Source organism: Ambystoma mexicanum, chromosome 2p (genome assembly GCF_040938575.1).
Source record: "Ambystoma mexicanum isolate Mex_15411 chromosome 2p, UKY_AmexF1_1, whole genome shotgun sequence".
NCBI lineage: Eukaryota > Metazoa > Chordata > Amphibia > Caudata > Ambystomatidae > Ambystoma > Ambystoma mexicanum.
Window position 1 is genome coordinate 564,499,751 of NC_090923.1, and position 14,534 is coordinate 564,514,284.

Below are 14,534 nucleotides of genomic sequence, written 5' to 3' on the forward strand. Positions count from 1 at the left end.
GCAGCCCGTGGGGGGGCGTACCCACTGGAATTGCTAGGGAGGGGTTTGGGGGAATGTATAGCATCTGGACTTTCGGGGTGTAGCCCGGATAGAAGCTCAGGGGCTACAACCAAAAGGCTACCCAGCCTAGAGTCCTGAAAGTCCCAACATTAGTGTAGCCCCAGATCTTTTCCAGACCTAGCAACACCCCTGGCAGCAAGTCTACGAGCCCTTTCACTCTGTGACAACAGGCCACATGACTGACCGGGCAGGAATCCCTGCTCTGATCTAAGAGATTTGCCACAGGATGGATGAGGAGGCTTTGCAGCAAAGAGGAACTAAACTGGAGACCAAATTAAAACGTGCATATTTATAATTCTGAGGCCAGGGATGTGTGAGGGGATTTTTGATACATTTATAAGTGCCAGGCTATTATTGAAGTCTATGTAAAAAGGACGAGTATACTCGTCCTTGGCACTTTATTGATCATCATCTGAGCTGAAAACGCCTTCATCATTTGGACTATCATCTCGTTTTATTTAGTCAGATGCACAAAAAGTTAATTTCTTTTTATATCAGGGGAGTCCAAGATTTGCTCTGCGGTATCCCAGCCAACCATTTCTCTGTCTGTTGGTCGGTAACCAGTGTTCAGAAGAGCAGACGCCATAAAGCATGTACAGGAACGCGCCGTTTCTGGAAGAATGGAAGAGTGAGGCGGCCCGCCTTCATTTTGATGGCAATCCACGGCGAATCAGGCCACAGAAAGGTTGGAGAGACACGCAATAGGAATGCACACAAGGCCCGCTGAACAGATACCTAGTCTATCATGTGATTAAGGGGATTTCTCTTGTGTGTGCGAGCATAGCTAATATCAAGCAATAGTAACATTATTATTTCAAGGGTGACATAGTCAGAGAGATCTGCATTTCACTATAACCCATTTGCATGGTGCCCATATTATTGATATGAGGATGATGAAAGACTGAATCAGCCGGCACGGTGTTCACCAATTGCTTCACCAAGGAGCAGGCCACGATGCAGAAATGGCCAGGCTATTTCAGTACCTATATTTCTATTTTTTTTATCCAGAGAGTCAAATGGAAAATTTGTTTCCCTAGAGTTGAAAGGGAAGAGTTGTTCCATAATATGGGGCACGCATAATGCTTTCAATTAATTAAAAAATAAAATTTAAAAAAAGCCTCTTTTTTGATCTTGGGACTTGATAGAGGCTGCTGCTGCTGCTGCTACTGTAATTTGTAGGTCCAAATTCGAAAATGTCATTATGGTTTAAGAAATTAGCTTCACCAGCAAGCGCCACGGGGAACCATGCCCTATAAAGGTTACGTCTGCATGGTACAGTATGGTACTGTGCATGAATGCAGTGCCACCGAGAGAGCCCGCACTTGCTTTGCCAGCTAATTGGGCATTTATGTTAAGAGGCAGCTGCTGTTCTACTGACCTTTACTACCATTTAGAGACGTTTGATGTTTGAGATCATTTGCAGGGCCAGCCTTTGCATGCCCGTCGCCTGCATGGATGATTGTGGATTGTGTTCTGGTGAAATGACCTGGGATTTACTGTTGAATGGATGCAATGTGGCTCTCCTACAAAGACACCTCTGGTTCCCGCTCTGCAACTCTCCATTTGTACACTCTGCGGAAAAAATGAAATTGTAACCATTATAAAAATATCCATGCCTACCCTCTTTCATTAGTCAGTCGTACATATTTTACGCCTTCAGCTTTTCAATAATCTTTGGAATAATTGAGCACTCAGCTGTGGTATTGACCTACTTGCGCAGCTTAGTGGAAACCATTTAGATCTAGGATTTACAGATCCTAGAAGCCTGCTTTGTTAAAACTGCGGCAAAGTATGTGAACTGCGCCTCCTCTTCTCCCTTCTCTATTTTGCACATGTATGCTTGCAGAGAAGACGACTTGGCCTGCACAAGTTCTGCACATGGAGGTAAACGGTGCACGCAGATTACCTGCCATGACATTCATTGCAGTAACAGATGCCTGACATTGCACCATATCCACTGTTTCATTGTTGCTAGCCCTCTATTGAGAAGGTAGCACTCGTTCCAACTCCTTACCCAGCCAGGCTCAAAGTTCTGATCAACACCATCATTGGGATTCGGAGCATTGTATTGCAAATGCTGATAGTAGACGGAAGATGGAGCCGGATACCAGGCAGCACGCGGCACAAGGCTTGAGGAGGCAGTCATCCATTTGTGCCTTCCCTTCACCAAATGGATCAGTGTTAGGAAAGACTTTTCTTTTTGGACTTGCCTTCCACTGACTTCAATGGAACTCCCAGCTATTAGCTATGGCTTAAACCCTGTACTGACCCTTGCTGGGAAGTAAAGACTCTTTTCTTGACTGACCTATTCTGGTGGCACTGGGAGTAGCTGCCCTGTGTGCAAGAGTCCTGTATCGTTTTACGGTAGCACACATCACATTACAGGGAAATGCTCTGGGGGTACTTTGTACCCCTTTTACATTTTTCGCTGGGAACATTTTCGTTACCATTTTGTTGTGGCAGTGGACCTTGTTCTGCTATTAGTTTTTCCAGTGCGTACGCGTGCACATTCAATTTTTACTGCGTAATGCCAGTTTGAGTCCCATATACTACAAAATCGTGTTTTCGCCCTGTTCATTGGCCTTTTTTCTTTGCCCTTCTTCTTGCCTTCACAGGTCAGGAAATGCCACTCGAGGAATGCACTTCCAGGACCCACCTTGGATTACAAGGCAAAATGAGGGTGTGTGCGACCTGGGTAGATGTGTGTGTTGGGACGTTCCTGTTCCTGGTTGGACAGCTCTTACCTGTTTGAATGGTGCAGATAATTGCCATTGGAAGCCTGCGGCATCTCTCAGGCCGAATTTTAGAATAAGGTGGAGCCCTGCGGCCATTTATCTGATCAACCACTGGAACCAAGACCGCAAAGGAGACAAGTCCACAATGAAGACCCAGAGAACTGCTGCTGAGGACAGCCAATATTGCCAGAACCAAGTTACGGTGAAGCCCTGAATCTCTTGCTGCAATCCTAGAAGATCATTGTCGTGCCAGAAGTGCCCAGGACCATCCTGTAAAACCATCTGCAAAGACCTTCCCGCTTGACCAATCATTGTCCTTCACTGGAGCTCTAGATTCTGCAGGTCGACAATTTACAGCTGAATACCATTTCTCCTGTTTCTGGTGCTCTTCAGAACGATGGACAGGGGGGCCTTCCTGGTACTGAGTGTCTATCGCTGCCACACATCTCGCCTGCCACCCCCTGATCAGGGTGAACTTGGCTGCTGCTCTACTCTTCCATGTCCTGGGGGTTTCCTCTCATCGTGAGAACCAACAGTGGCTGCTGTTCTGAAGTGCCCGGCATGTCCTGCTGGAAGATTTTGGGAATCGTCCTGATGGTGCATCAAAACCTTTTTACTTACTTTTCAACTCCCAAAGTGTTTTATTCAGCAACTGTGCCAAAGCTTGCTATGCGGCGGACTTCTCTTTCAAGACGCCCTGCTTGCTAGTCAGGTACTTACCTTGATCTTTGATGCCGTTATGGTATTAGGCCTACTTACCTGGCAGGCAAGGGCTGCTGAAGGTATGCTGACTTATGAATATAAGTCAGAGTATATGGTTTAAGTTTTATATGCCTTGTTTCGCCACTTTACTTTTAACAGTTTTACTGTTTCATTCATTTCACATGCGTTTACTGTTTTTGAATGTAAGGTGTGAGTTATCTCACTGAGATGACCAACTGTGTACATTTATGGGTTTATAAGTGTGCTTTAATGATAACTGCTTGATTTTTACGATACCTAATAAGAGTTAAAGGCATTCTAATGTAGTATATTTGTGTAATGTTGTCATGTTGTGGGAACTTGTTAAGACCTCGATCACCCAATGGTATCATGGCGCTGGAGGAGGAGAGGAGAAAAAAAGATCAGCTGCACTCAAATGCTACTAAAACAGATCCTTTTTTAGCGCTTTCCTGAAAGTAAAATGATTTGAAAAATGTTTCAAAGTCAATGGAAGGCTATTCCATAGTCGAGCTGCGACGCCTGAGAAAGCTTGGCCTCCAATGCGGGACCGGCGAAATGAGGGAACAAGAGGTAGACCCTTGGTGGCAGATCGTAATGGCCGCGTAGGAAGATAGCGCGTAAACCTGTCGCGAAGGTATTCAGCCCCTTGATCATGGAGGGCACGATGTACGAAGCAGAGGGCCTTGAAAACAATGCGCTGAGTGACAGGCATGCCACGTTGTGTGTTTTATTTGAGTGCTCTATGTGTATTGTCATATCTCCTGAAGTCTGCCTTATTCTCAGTCTACTGTATCTTGACAGAGGTTGGCTAGACCCAAGTGTCAAATAACCTGTTTACTAATTTGAATGGCCTCGCAGGGGTGGTTCCAAAAATCTCGACAGTCGGCCTATTCGATATCTTTGAATTTAATGCAGTATGATTCTGGCCACTGAGAACCTTAACAGGTTGCAAAGATTCCGAAATGTGGGGCACATTCAGAGATGTGAAAAATGTGATAATGTCTTGCAAGCCATTTGATCACTACATTGACACCCACTTCAGAAGCATGTAATGTGCAATATCATATTGTTCACAAAGCCCGACACACAGAGATCACCCCTCCACTGTTCATTGGAAGCTGGGCTACCTCGGTCCAGGCAGCAGAACTCTGGAATAACATGCCTATTTAGATATGTCTCTTGACAGCATTTTTAAGATTCAGGAAAGAAGTGAGGACCTTCGTTTCTTTTTATAGCAACAGACTTTTTTCAGTGCCAGGATCCCTAACAGTCAGCATCAAACTCGATAAATGGCAATAAATAAAAATAGATCCTAGGAAAAGAAGCTGCAACGATCATAGCGGAAGACGTTTTCCATCAGGAGCCAGACAGGCATGATTTGTGAGCAATCATGGGTTGTGGTGTGACCTGCTATCTGTCTTCTGGCCACTTAATAGTACATCTTTTCTTTCCACCTTTGGATACCCGAGCAGGGCAAGGTAAAGTGAACCACGAGGGTTTGCATACAATCCAGCCAAATAATGGCACTTGGAAGCACAACGCTGGTTACCAAGTGTGTGGGTAACGCTGGAAAATTTGACGAATAATTGTTCCGGGCTGGCAGAGGAATGAATTGGAAGGAGCACTATGGAAGAGGAAGGTGCCCAGTCTGGCATTCTCTTTGAAAAAATTAGAGCCATCATACCAGCAAAAACATGCAAGACCGTACAACACATGATGACACTCATTGTGGATTAACATTTACTGTCAAGTAGACAGAGAAAGTGTTTGCCTTATACGAATTTTACAAGACTGGTGGTATGATGGGCATAGTCCACTGCCAGCAATCCCCTGACGCACTGACCACATTTCAAAGACCATCTTGCTGCTTTGGATTCAGGTGGCTACATGGCCCTGTTTAGCCTGGATTTGTATTAGCCTTACTCAAGCATTATTTGACTACCATGGTAGGTTTTGCGTCTGATTGCTATGCTTTTCCTATTAACTTCCAGACCTATGTGTCAGGATCTGAAATTCTGGGATTTATAACATGAGCGTTTGCAGGTGGGATTCCATGGCTTCACTGTACATTTACTTATGAGGCCTGCAGGTGCCCATTGGACTGTTTTTTATCATCTATGCTGAGGATCTCCAGTTTAACCTCTTACCTTTAAAATATGTAGAGGAGCAGCTGCATGCCTCTGCACGAAAACCTTCCTCACACCTCCCATATGTTGGAGACCTGAGATTGTGCCTCATTTGACACAAGCAGTTGTGCCAATACTGCAGCGTGTCTTAGAGAGAAAGTACCCATTGAGACAACCCTACCGAATGTATCCCAGAAGCGATGACAACCTAAGGCAGGAACTCCCTGAAGGAATATGAAAAAGAGCAAAGAAAGAAGCTAATGACGTCACAAGAGACATATATGACATCCCGAGACTCTGGCTGAAGAGGATGTATGGATCCTACAGAAACTAATGACGAAGTAAAGAATCAAGTGACCTTTTAAATACAAAAAGGAAGATTATACGTGCACAAAGTGCTGCAGAGAATCAACCGTTCAATAATTGTACAGATTCTAAAACGCAAGTAGACTAAGTCATCAGGAAAGCTGGCTATACATAGTGAATAGAATGCAGACGAAGACGCCATTGTATAGAAGCTGGACATCGGTATTGTGAATTTAGTCAGCCAGAACCCATGTAGAGGGAAGGGAAAACTGTCGCAGCAAGAATAAGCAGATCCGTGGAGCTGCAAGGTGAGGTTGTCAGGCCTGGAGTCAAGGCTAAAGCAGCCAAGGCCAGCTATCTATTCTGGAAAGGAGCGAACGTGTGAAGCATGAATCATCCCTTGTTAAGGTGCAAAGAAAGAACGCCAAGATTGCCACATTTTATTTATTTAAAGCATTTAAAACCTGCAAAATTGACCAAATCGTGGTCTCCTGTCACGTGAGCCAAGAATGAAAATAGAGTTCGGACTTGAAGCCCCAGAACATGATAGTAAGTGCCCTCACTCCCATGTATTCTGAACACAAGCTGCTGGGCTAATCGGGTGGGTAGGTAGTGTCATGCCCCATCTTCTTGCACCTGGGTCTGGGCTTAAGTGCTGCTCAGTGAACCGAATGTCCCATCCAGACCTTGCACAAGCATGCCAACCAATTGTAGTGGTCCATATAATGAAGGACCGTATAGTTTGAAAACCAATGAGAAACTGTGTATTTAACGTTTCTGAAAATGACATGTTTTAGAGGTAGGCATATGTCGTCCACCTGATAGTGGGCAGCCAATCAAAATCCTAGTTCCTTTAGAAAATTTACTTAGATCTTCGCCTTAAGCCAATGCCGACCCTAAGTAGGTTTTTCATTATTTGCCACGCAGTATGACATCACTGCTGACGTATTTTTGAAATACAAGGTATGATTTGTGTGAAGATCACTGAGAGAACCTGAGCGGACGTCCGTTGATGTTCATTGTAAACTCCCTGTTTTAGATAATTGTTAATAAAGTAGTACTTTGCCATCTTCCTGAGTTGGTTCGGTTATTTGGATTTGGAGTTATTCTGTGTTATCCCATCCATTCCATGCAAGTTTCTAAAGGGACCTAAGCACAGAGTCTGGCAATTGGCTCCACAACTCCCATTAATGGTGGTACTCGCTGGGATGCCCTCCTGGCCTCCTTCCTTTCCTCTAAGGTCATCATTAATGTCTACTCTAATGGAACCATCTTGGTCCAAGGCCCTCAGGCCAACCTTCATCTCTTTGATAGACGCTTTCCGTGCCTCATCAACTTCCTTTCTTCTCCTGCTGTCCCCTCGCCCCCTTCCTTGGCTACCTGCCTTGCAATGTTCCCCGGCCATTGGTTCTGTCCCTACATGAGGCCAGTCGGTCACAAGGGACAGGGAAGTAACTATGACTGATACCACTATACCCTCACACACACACACGAACGCAAGCACGCAAATGCTTACTGACACTTCAGTTCATGCTGGCTCCTCCAAGCTCTTGTGTTATCTCCTTCCTTTTCTGATAATGACTTTGCACACTACTTTTCTTAAAAAAAATTAAAATCTGTGACACCCTCACCAGCTTTCTTTGCGTCCTACATGCTGCCTTATTTCCCCACCACATAGCTCAATCATCTTCTTTTTATGCTCTTTCCTCCATCTTCTCTTGAGCTGGAACCTATTTTTTGGTTTGCCAACCACTTGGATGGGAAGCTAGCACCTCTCATTTGTCCTCATCTTCTATCTCTTCAACTTCTCTCTCTCTACCTTGGTGTCTTTCCAGCCTGCTTCGAGACTGCAACAGTCCAGCTAGTGCTAAAGAATCTACCGAACCTGCCAACTATTGCTCTGATTTCCAACTACCACATAATTCAAAAATCCTTAGATGACTGCCTCCACTTAAACCGAATCTCCCCTTTCCTTGAATCTAATGAACCTCTGAACATCTTTTCAAACAGGATTTCTACAGCCGATACTCTACCGAATTGGCCCACACCCATTTCCTCTGGCCACACGGTATAGGTGTGTTTGCACTCATGTATTTTCTGTATTCATATAGTACAGCTCATGGGAGAAATCGTCCAATATATTGGGTCCTATATTCTAATCTGCATGAGTCCTTCTGCCCATGTACCACTATGCCTGCAATGGACTGTCCTCCCGTGCATATCTATACATGTGTTCATGTATGTGGATAACCTACTGCAATAAAACAAATTTCCTTCATTCTCTCAGGGGCCACTCTCCTACTTTGGAAGGATTCTATGTTCATTTATCGACATGCATTTTCGATGGGTTTTTTGCTGAATTTTATTTCTTGAAAAAAAACATTGAACATTCTTTTTTTCTTTTGGGGGTTCCTCCACAACCCCCCTATTAATCGAAAAGTATTCCTGACCCCCCACAACCCCTTATATACCCTTCCCGACAGCCCTCTATTTTTCTCAAAGGGTTTTTTCAGAAAAAGTATGCAGCAAAAAAAAAAACAGCAAAAATGTATGTCGATGATTGGATGTCGTACCCTTTGGAAGAAATCATAACATGGAAACTTGGCATCAGATATTTGTATGTTATGCATACAACTTGATATTCTTTTTAAAAATTCAGAACATTTGCTAGTAGAAATGTCCTACTAGCTTCAGATTGCATGCTTTGTTCCATTTCCTCCCAGTAGATATACATCGTTTGAAAATTCGGAGACATTCCGGTAATCGAACACCCTATGAAAATTCACAATCAAATCATCCACTCAAATTCGCACTCCATACTAGTTATTATTAAGTGATCCTCTTCTCCCACCCCTCTAGACATGCACGCGTCATCCTCACTCGGTCCTCAGATCTCTCATATCCATGCATCCGTCCTCCTCACTCAGTCCTCGTAGCTCTCAGCAGCCCTGTCCTCCACAGTTTGAGTTGTCCTAAACAAGACAGTTGAGGGGAGGAATAGGGAGAAGAAGGGAAGGGTTGGGTAGGGGAAAAGAATCGCTGAGCGAACAGAATAACAAGGGAAACAGAGAGGGGAGGAAGGCGGAAAGAACAGGGATATTAAACCAGTGACAAAAGATTATTCAACAAAAAGACAAGTCCACTTGAACAGTAGATTTTTTTCTTGGAAACAGTTGAAGGAGGATCTCAGTGCAACATATAAAGAAAGGTTAAAGGAGTGAGGTAGGAAGGTTGAGAATCTTAACAACTGAACAGGTATCAGGAACGGAACAGGAGGATTTGATTTGTAACCAAAAAAAGAGAGAGGGAGGGGATTTAGGGTAGGAAGAGCAGACAGAAGGAAGGTACAAGGAGATCGGTGAAGGCGGCGGTGGTTTCAGCTGGCAAACGGGCAGGGTAATGGGCAAGCAGGCGGGAGGAAGGAAGGCAGACGGTGAGGGGTGGGAGGCTTGAAGGAGGGAGAGGAGGGAGTGTACCGAACAGGAGGGGAGGGATACGTGAAGGCTAAGTGGTCTTATACTGGTCATACTTGCCCTTGAATTTCTTGTTTGGTGCTGTGTGAGTCCACGACAGAAGAGAGAGCAAGAAAACAAAAGAACGGAAAAAGAAAAAAGAAACAGAAAAAAAGAGGGGGGCGGGTGGAAAGGAGGAGGGGGGTTACAAACAATATTTTATTCAATCGCCGTTTGAATAAAAATATTGTGTCTCAAATTTTTACTTAAAAGAAACCAAAAAAACCTCCAGCAAAGAACGACATAAAAAGAAAGCAAAGCCAACTGCAGGAGACGCCACAAAAATGGGACGGGGCCCACATGGTGGGAGCGGGGCGATCCACAGCTGAGAGTCATGAAAGACATTAACGGCTTGTCCGTTTTACAACAGAAAATGATATCACAAATTAGTCACTGGAGAAGAACAAAGACAAAATGGGTGAATGTCCATGGTAGAGAAGAATCGAACGCCATAGAGAAGGTGTCCAGATAAATGATGCAGTTTCTGATGACACAATAGAGATACAAAAGGAGAGACAAATGATGCTTATTAATAGAATGGATGTGGAGGAACATATTGTAGGGAGCAAAGGTCCATGAGGAAGAGAATGTAGGCATAAAGGTGATGCTGTAGAAAGATGGCACTACAGAATACATGGGGAAGGAGAAAGGTAGTGAGAGGGGGAAAGAAGGTGCAAGGAAAGGGGACATATGAAAGAAATCAAGGGAGTAAGTGAGAAATGAAGGTGAAAGTTATGATTAGTAAAGGAAGAGACAAGAAAAAGAGAGATGAGAGAGAAAGAGATGGGGCCTGGGAATGGATGAAAACCAAAGAGAAATGTGACTGCAGGTAAATAAAGGTAGGGTGAGAAACCAAGACAAGAGAGCTGAGGGTAAGAAAAGAAGGCAGAGAACGAGAAGCTCGATATAGAAATAAGTAAAAAAGAAGGAGAGAGAAGGGGACCACGGGGGAAGGAAAAGAAGTGTGAAAGATATGATGCTCCTAGAAAAGGAAGTGAGGGGAGAACTGCCGACAATGAGAGAAAGGCAACAGAGAACTAAAGGAAAGAATTGAGGGATAGAAAGACCGTAAGAGAAACGTAAAAGAAAAACAAATAATGAAAGACGAAATTAAAGAAACAGAAAGAAGAACAAAGGCAGAAGGAAGGGAGGAGATGAGCATAGAAGGGAAAGAATCCACGAAATGAAAAACAGGAAGGAAAGAAAGACAGAAGGAAGGATGGCAAAGAAGGAAGGATGGATGGATGAGGGGAGGAAGGAAATAAGTAGGTACGGTAAGAAGTAAGCTGGAGGAACACATGTTGGGCAGTAGAATGGGGTGAGTGGAAGTAAGAAAGGCAGGAAGAAGGGGAATGGGGTCAAAGAGTAGGAAGTAGTGAATAGGTAAATAGACAGAGTGGTTAGAAAAAAGGCAAGGAAGGGACAGAGAAGTTAAAGGAGTGACAGTGCCCAAAGAGAAGCACAAGCGGACTTTGATGAAATGGATCATTGTGAAATGTATTGAAATTGAGTGTCGCGACAAAAGGGCTCACATATACTTGACATATTCAATGAAATAAAACAAATACATACATGGAAAATAATTATCTGAAAATAATGTTCTAAGGTGATGGAAAAGAGACAGCAGCACACAGAAAACGGAAGGCTTTTCACATCCCTCCTCTGCCCACTGTGCTCGAGGACTGTGGCAGTGCCCATTGCCACCATGGCACAGGTGCAATGAGAGCACTCCCAGAGCAGAGGCACACAGGAGGGCCAGCAGCCTAGTAGGCACCGCTCATCTGATCTGCAAAGTCCTCACCACCCACCTTCCCACACTGCTGCTTGGCTCATGCCATGTTTTACCAGGTCACATAACCACATAGGAGTCATGGCCTCTCGCAGGGCCTCACGTTGGCTCCAGGGTAGGTGACTGGAGTGGCGCCGGAAGTGATCACTTACACTGTACTTGGAGGATCTGGTCACTCAGGTTCGCACGCAGGTAAAACGAGCTGTAGAGCGGCAAAACGAGGCCCACGCTGTGGAAATAGAAGAGGGAATTCACATGACAGGCAAGAGCATGAGGCAGAACCGAGGTGGCAGTGAGAACACTTTTGTAGATTTGGAACAGAAAAATAGAAAGTTGAGGATGTAGAGAACGATGGAGAGAAAGAACGAGCTAGGGAATGAGATTGAGAGAGCAGGCGGAAGCTAAAGATTTACACAACAAGTGCATAGGAAGAAAGGCAGAGAAGAGCCCAGGAGAGAAGAGAATGGAGGCTGATTAAAAAGACAAATTCAGAGACAAAGAAAGCAGTAACATTTCAGTAGTACGCCAAAGTTCTAACTTTTCCACTGAATGTAATGTTTCTTCTGTTCATTACGGTTTACTGAAATGCAGGCCTTACAGGAAGGACTCAATCCCAAGAAGGAAAGCAGGACTTGCTAGACTGAAGTCACAGCAAGATTGAAGCCAGGGGTGAGTGGGGACAAGGTTTGTGTTACGAGGAAAGAGGACACGGTCAGGATTGAGGGGTTGGGCAGAGGCATTGAGTAGTAGAAAGGGGGAAGTGAGGCGCTGAGGTCAACAGTGGGTCCAGGGGCCAAAGCTTGATATGATGATGACAAAAAGGGTGAGGGAGACTTTGTCATGAACGGCAGAATCTGAAGGCTAACTGTTTGCACCAACTTAAGGGTTCACGGAAATGGGGGGCATATCTAGGAACCTAGCGCTGGACGGATGAATCCTGGAGTTCCAAATCAGGATTTTATGGACACAATGGAACTGGGGGTAGCAAATCACAGCCTTCAGGGGCTATTGCTATCCTCTCAGGGCACCAAGGAACTCAGAGACTAAGCCACAGATCAGGGGGTATAAATACCACAATGAACATGAAAACGGTAGCCATGGGTCATGAGTGTATGTGCAAAATGCTTACATAAGAGAGTCCACATATCTAGGAGTCCTAATCGGAGTCCAGGACTTCAAACCGGAGTCCAGGGATTCAGTAGGCTAGAGCATAGCACCAGCTGTAATATAGCAGCACCCCCAGAACCAGCCTGGAATCCAGATCATATTGTCTAACACTAGTATTTAGGGGGCTACAGCCAAAGCCACAGCTAGGAACCCGGGCTACTGTACCCAAGTCTTCGAAGAGGACAAGATTCTGCTCAATGTTTTTTTTCTCACGCAATAATTTACATTAGTTTTGGACAAAATCATGATTTACAAACACACATTTTATCAGCACCAAGCCAGAAAGGTTCTGTAATAGCCTTTGTGTCGGCGTGCTTAATCCACTTAAATTGCTGCATAGTTAAAAGGTGGTTGCCTTCCATTCATTGAGCCTCTCTCTGGGAGTCTTCTTTGCACTTGTACTGCACAGGTCTAGAGCCAGTACACCCATCTCCGCCATATTGCATTATCCCTCCGTCCCAGTGGGTCACTCTTTTCCATTCCCACTACCATACTCTGAGGTTGTGAGCTTCCAGTGCAATCCTGCCTTCTAGCTTAATGGCACTCTATGCAGACCTAATGGTGCATCGTCCAATACCGAGTCTACGAAACACTGCCACCTACCTGTAATTGGTACTTTTTATGGGCGCCCATGTGTAGATTCTCATAGCTTCATCAATATATCTCTGAAAGATACAAATTACAAGTGTATCATTTTATTGGCAAGAACACTTACAATATCTTCCTAATTTTAAGACACACTTACACAGAGTGTAAATGCTGGCAGCTGCAATACCAGTGCACGAGAGGCATCGTTCACTCTTGCAGAGCACTTGATTTGAATATTAGGTGTCACAATGTTAGCGCCTGAGCAATGGAAGGCACAGTTCGAGGCACAGTCTACCAAGATTCACAAGCACATAGCGCGTGTTCCAGGATTAATTCTCAAGTAGCATGCATGCAGGGGTCGGCACGTACAAAGAAGGCGGTTTGAATTCACACTCCCAGAGCGCACCCGACAGGATTACTATTTACAGAGAATGGGCACACGGACTCACAGTGCCAATAAGTAGCGCCACCTTTCACACTTCTAGGGCCTTAATATTGGGATTGACAGGACCACTAACATTTACGACCAATAGAGATAGACTCTCATAATTCCATTTACAAGATTCACAGTGTAGGCATCATCATTTAAAATCGTCTATTTAAAAGAACAGAGGAAATGTGATCCAAATATCTTGCCCACCCCCAACTATAGAGCATAAGGCAGGATTGCTTTAAATGAATTGCAAAGAACAACCGCGAGACCACAATCTATAATTGTATTCAGAAGGAGAAGAAAAAGAGACGCTGACTCCACTTTACTAGTGAGACCACAAAATACTGAACCAAATTTGGAAATGTTCAGATGGAAATGTAAAAAAAGCCAACCCCAGAGAAAATGACTGGGAAGAGATTTCCAAACATTGGATTCGATTACTAGAGGAATCATTAATGAAAGGCAATTAATTATGGGAATGGCAAAGATTCCCCTTCAAAGAAACCAAATTGCAATATGATCTAGCATATTCTGATCTTTGGTAGTACTTGAGATCGAAGGATTCCCTAAAGATTTTCTTCCAGGAAGGAAATAGAGTTTCCCATATGAATTTATTTGGATTTACAATGTGGTACATTGACAAACATGTTAAGCTGGAGGAAGAAGCTTATTTTGAGAAAAAGAGAATTGACACAACCTAAATAAGGTAAATTCTTAATGAATATCCCAAATGATTATATGTTGAGACCAAGTAAAAAAAAGTGTTTGTAAAAATAACATAATGAACAGCTTCGAGACACTGGCAAACAGATAAATGCAGCCACATACAAAGAAATAATACCACAGATACTCATTACTTATTGAAAAGTATCAAAGCCAGTTCTAAATTCGGTGGATAAATCCAGGTAGTTAAGTAGTCTGCAATTAAATAAAGTCTACGTTTCTTTTTAAAAAGGCTAAGATGAATCAGATTTTCTGGGTATTTGGTAAGGGATTCGACAACAAGATACCAGAGATCTGCAAGGATTTCCCACCTACACAAGCTTCTAGATCAGGCCACTTTCAGTTTAGGATCAGCCTGTGATTGTAGATTTC

At 44.0% G+C, this 14,534-nt stretch overlaps 1 protein-coding gene across 2 annotated transcripts in view; it reads right to left on the reverse strand.

Moving 5' to 3' along the window:
- Positions 1 to 14,534, reverse strand: part of CACNA2D2 (calcium voltage-gated channel auxiliary subunit alpha2delta 2) — a 2,156,122-nt gene that overhangs the window by 232,152 nt on the left and 1,909,436 nt on the right. The window contains exons 21-23 of one of the 2 annotated variants that reach the window (XM_069644057.1): positions 13,022 to 13,083; positions 11,404 to 11,480; positions 9,484 to 9,504 (exon numbers count right to left, since the gene is read on the reverse strand). In XM_069644057.1, the coding sequence (XP_069500158.1) occupies positions 9,484 to 9,504; positions 11,404 to 11,480; positions 13,022 to 13,083 (160 nt within the window). The remainder of the gene's footprint in view (positions 1 to 9,483; positions 9,505 to 11,403; positions 11,481 to 13,021; positions 13,084 to 14,534) is intronic. The other variant, XM_069644058.1, reaches the window with a different exon arrangement.